The 5528-nt window shown below is 37.8% G+C and overlaps 1 protein-coding gene across 1 annotated transcript in view; it reads right to left on the bottom strand.

Moving 5' to 3' along the window:
* FZD5 (frizzled class receptor 5) overlaps positions 1-5026 on the bottom strand; it is a 5155-nt gene extending 129 nt beyond the window's left edge. Inside the window, exons 1-2 of the mRNA XM_040357362.1 lie at positions 4555-5026; positions 1-3107 (exon numbers count right to left, since the gene is read on the bottom strand). The exon at positions 1-3107 is cut by the window's left edge and continues 129 nt beyond it. Of these exons, the coding sequence (XP_040213296.1) occupies positions 1253-2962 (1710 nt within the window). The 5' untranslated portion in view covers positions 2963-3107; positions 4555-5026 and the 3' untranslated portion in view covers positions 1-1252. The remainder of the gene's footprint in view (positions 3108-4554) is intronic.
* Positions 5027-5528: the final 502 nt, after the last annotated feature.

Raw genomic sequence — 5528 nt, 5'->3', positions numbered from 1 at the left:
TTGAAAATATTGTCATGAATCAACCTGAAATCCCTTTGTATACTTAGACACACAAACCCAAATCAACCCTCCTGCAAGTTCCTTTTGGTGGTAAACAAAGCTATGAATTTAGATTTTATCTAGCCTTGATATGAGAATTCATTCGCACATTTTGAAACTACCACCTCTGCTTTGTTCCAAGTAAAGGGGTGCAAGTAATGACAATGCTATGATAAAAAATAGCATCATGGGGGGATATCAGCCAACATATCCGAGTCTATTAAAAGAAAATAGAAGGTAGGAAAACATAATGCAAACATTTGCAGATAAGCTGCCCGTTAATTTAAAAAAAAAAAAGCCCTAGCCGACATATGACCTGTGCAGGACCTTGAGCTTTCAGAGTCATGCACAATTATGCTTTTTGTAGGGTAGTGCCCACTTGCACCTTTAGGTGTCGCTGTTGCTACTTGAGCTCACAAAACTTTAGAACTCTAATACAACGCAACTTACATAAATGGCGACAGTAACTTCCATATGATGTAGGAAAGTATCATTTAGCATGCCAGGGGTTAACAAAAAAAAAAAGAAGGGGGAATAAACACATTTGATACATTGACTAAAAAAAAGTATAAATCTCCCTTACAATAATTACAAGGTGTTTGCATTACGGTCCACAACCAAATGTTAAAGGGAAAACATTGACAATTGATTCACTTTTAAAAAAAGATCTAGATTAATTTGTGGGCTAGAGGATATTTCAATGTACAAAATGCACCTTTAAATAGTCAACCTGCTAAAAAAAAAAAAAATTATATATATATATTTTTTTTGCAGGTTCGTCCAACCTGGAACCTGCCAAGTACCAATGTATGCCGACTGCTTATAGGTCCCTGACCTTCTTTACGGATAACTTTTTTTTTTTTTTTACATATTAAATTTGTGTTCAAACTGTATTTTCCAATTTGGTACATTATAGTATTTTGCGGTCTCCCGATACTGCTTACACATTTCTATTAAGCACCATCACTAGGGACTAGTGCTAAAGTTCTGGGTGGCACCCAGAAGGGCTCCAGAGCAAGAAACTTCTGAATTATGGTGGTAGATTGTCTACCGCCAATGTTATGATTCTGTACAAGAAATGTACAAAATTGTCAAAGCACAACATAAACAGTAGCAGGACAGACATAAAAAAAATAAAATAATGGAAGAGGCGCTTGTAGGACCCATTAGCCTTTTTTGAGTCAGTAAATTATACAGTGCAAGAAACACCCAATCACACATGAGACAATGGCACTTGCTTGTGATATAAAGCGGAACTTGGCAAGCCAGTCCTTGCCGTTAGCGCTGTGCTGGCTTCACTGAATGCCAAGGCATTGATTGATTTGCTGCTTCTGCAACATCGGCCTGTGACCCTCCTCCAAGACTCCAATGTTTTTCCAGACCAGATCCATACCCCTGAGGTTATTCCCACCAATAGGCACATAAAGTACTTTAACATGAAAACCGCATACTCAGGCCTGGCTTTATTTTTGTCCCCAGGACAAGAGCAGTTGTGGGATTTTTCCCAAAATTCTCTGTAGTGCTGTTCATAGATATAGCAGGCAACAACAATGGTTGCGGGTACAGTGTACAGTACAGTAAATAAACCTATTCTGATCATCAACTTTTCCAGTTTATCAGTTTTGGTGCCACCCTGTTTTATGACACTCCTAATTCTGAAGAGTGACACAAATCCTGCAAGGAGAAACATTGTTCCTGTGAAAAGGTAAACTACTAGTGGAGCCAACACAAACCCACGAAGATTGTCTAGGTTTTGGTTACCTACATAGCAGATTCCGGCTACTGGGTCGCCATCCACAGAACTTAAAGCAAGGACAGCTATTGATTTGACGCTTGGTATCAACCACGCTGCCATATGGAAATACTGAGAGTAGCTGGCAATAGCCTCATTGCCCCACTTCATGCCAGCAGCCAAGAACCAGGTGAAGGACAAGATGACCCACCAAATAGAACTGGCCATTCCAAAGAAGTAAACAAGTAGAAATACTATTGTGCAGAGAGCTGGTCCTGTGGTCTCATAGTGAATGTGGTCTCTGTTGCAGGCAACATTTTCATGACCCACTAGAAGTCTGACAATGTAGCCAACGGATACAAAGAGATAGCATGCAGATAAAAAGATGATAGGGCGTTCTGGATATCGAAATCTTTCCATGTCAATCAGGAACGTGGCCACAGTGATAAAGGTTGAGATGAAACACAGGATGGACCACAAGCCTATCCAGAAGGCAGTAAATGTCTTCTCATCCTGAGTGAAATAGGGCTGGAAACATGGCACGGCACAGTTCGGCACCTGCCCAGTTTTGACCCTGTTATACAGCGGATGGGATTCTTTTGTTATGGAGTAGAAAGGCTCCCTGCATTTACATTCTCCATTACATTCACTGTTGGGTTGCCTATTTGGAGTCAAGTGTTTTGATCCCCTTGGTGGGTATGTAGGCTTTGCAAAGAACGGTGGGTGTGTTGTGGTTTCTGTCCTATTATAATCCATACAAAGATTTTCTGGGTCTCCATTCTGAGGAAGTTTATCACAGTTCATTCTCTCCGGCCAAGCAAAACCATATTGCCTCATAAGCGGAGAACAACCTGCCTTTGCCCTTTCACAGACTGACCTGCAGGGTGGCAAGGGTTTCTTATAGTCAGCCAGGCAAATGGGGGTATACATGCTACATAAGAAAAATTTCAAGTCAGGCGAACACTGAATTTCCACCAAAGGCCAAAACTGATGAACTTCCAAGCCAGCTTCATCTTGAGTATCGTGGTTAAATTGATTGGGCATATAGGTAAAATTATATCCAATGCCTTTGCACATGGGAACTGTGATGTCCTGACAGACGATTGCTTTGGAGGCCATAGACACAGGTGCAGGGAGCTGCAGGAGAAGTAGAGGGCCTAGTACAAACATCACAGGGTTCCGGATTGCCATGGTTTCAGCTTACAGATGCCAATCTTCTCTCCTTTACTTTTCAAATAATTCAAACATATTCATTTGTTATTGTTCATAAAACAATATCAAAGGGATCTTCTGATGTGCGGTTTCCATGAAATGGATATTTTCCAGATTGGTTTTTCTGTAAAAAGAAAAAAATGTGAAAAGTATTATTTACATTTGAATTTTAAAAATGGCAACGTTTCTTAAATTATAAAAAAAAAAAAAAAAAAAAAACACAAACACACACACACACACACACACACACACACACACACACACACAATTATTTAATAATAATAATAATAATAATAATAATAATAATAATAATAATAATAATATTATTATTATTATTACTACTACTACTACACATCTAGTGTTATTTAAAAAACACATAATACTACTACTATACACACATATTATTTATTATTTATTTATTTATTATAAATCTAGTGTTATTTAAAAACACATAATACTACTACTATACACACATATTATTTATTTATTTATTATACATCTAGTGTTATTTAAAAACACATAATACTACTACTACTACTATACACACACATTATTTATTATTATTATTTATTTATTATACATCTAGTGTTATTTAAAAACACATAATACTACTACTATACACACATATTATTATTATTATTATTATTATTACACATCTAGTGTTATTTAAAAACACATACACAGAAACACACATCTTAATATTTAAAATTGCGAAGATATACTTTTGAGAGAGATTCTCTCATAAAGTGTAACTTCTTTCCTTTATTCAAACAAGAGCATGTGTGTAGCATATAATATTATACATTTATCTCTAAACACACACACACACACACACACACACACACACACACACACACACACTTTAGTTTTTATCTATCAAAAAGTAGAACTACATTTAGTTTATTAAAACAAGAGCATATGTGTGGCATATAAAAAAAAAAAATACATACATACATACATACATACATGCATGAGTAAAGAAAAAAAAAAAATCACATACATACAGAAAAAAATATATATTACATCCATACATACATACATAAAAAAAAAAAAAAAAAAAAAAAAAACATACACCACTTGCTCTCTATCTATAAAAAAAAAAAAAAAAAAACACAACAGGACACACACACACACACACACACACACACACACACACACTTATTTCTCTCTATCTATAAAACACACACTTTAGTTTTAATAGAAGGTTTTGTGTAAATGCATACAAACAAAATATTGCACATACATAAAATATTTATACACACATACTTTAGTTATAAAGTTTTAATAGGGTAAACTTTATGAAAATTACACACACACACACACACACACACACACACACACACACACACACACACACACACACACTTGTATTTAACGGAAAGGATAATAGTTTCTAGATACACACATGAATATGTGCAATGTATGTAATATAATGAATTAGTAAATCCCTGTGGATTTTAGGCTATATAAAATGTCATTAATAACCCACATCCATCACAGATTTGTGATTAGATGCGATTGGCTACATGTGTGAATCCTGGGTGAAAGTGGTGGAAGTGACCGGTAAGTACCTCCTCGGTGGCTGTCAGTCGCGGATCCCCTTTATGAACACGTATTTGTAGAATATACACAAGTCCCAGGAAGGGGACATCAGAGGACGAGCTGGGGGCCGGTGTAGCATGCAATTCTGTCGCTCTCTCCCTCTCGGACGCTGATGAGGAAAGTTGTGCGGAGCTCCATGTGTTGCGGAGGAAGTTTTCTGGTGTCCGGATCGGTGATCGCTGGAAGTGTCCCTGTGCAGGAATCGGTGTCTTCTTCTCCCATAGTCATTGAGTAATGGGAACGATGTCCGGGCTCAGCTGCCACCGGTGTCACCACCTCCCTCTGCAGTCACAGGTCAGATCCCTTATCACTTCCCATTGGAGGGATCCCCGGGGAGATCTCAGTCCTCGGACAGCAGCAAGAAAAGTCTCCTCTGGTCCCGCAGGAGTTTGCTTATCTTCCTACCTGTGCTCACAAGGGTCCCCCTGTCAGGAACGCCCATTTGTCAAAGAGACCCAGCCCCCTCCCGCCTATGATTGGAGAAGCAAACTCCTCTGCCACACCCACCACTGCCACACACCCCCATCGCCCCATTGGTTAGAGCGCTGACAGTGATCTGCTCCTGTGGATGAGTCAGAAGCAGACAAGGATTCTGCTGGATGGGATGATGTAACTACTGCTAACACTTTACTACTTCTAGTATACACCCCAGGGCTATATATAGAGGTATACAGGGGTACCTCATAATATCAGCATGTCATCAAAAAGTAAAACTCAGATTATATAAATGCGTTACACATAGAATTATATAGTTGAAGCATTTATTTCCTTTAATTTTGATGATTATGGCTTACAGCTAGTAAAAAAAAAAAAAAATCAGAATCTCAGGAAATTTGAATATTACATAAAACCAATAAAAAAAGGTATGGCATACTAAAAAGTATGTTCATGTATAGTATAGTATGCACTTATTACTTGGTCGGAGCTCCTTTTGCATGAATTA

Source organism: Rana temporaria, chromosome 6 (assembly GCF_905171775.1).
Source record: "Rana temporaria chromosome 6, aRanTem1.1, whole genome shotgun sequence".
Lineage (NCBI taxonomy): Eukaryota > Metazoa > Chordata > Amphibia > Anura > Ranidae > Rana > Rana temporaria.
This window is presented reverse-complemented; position numbering and strand designations above follow the sequence as displayed.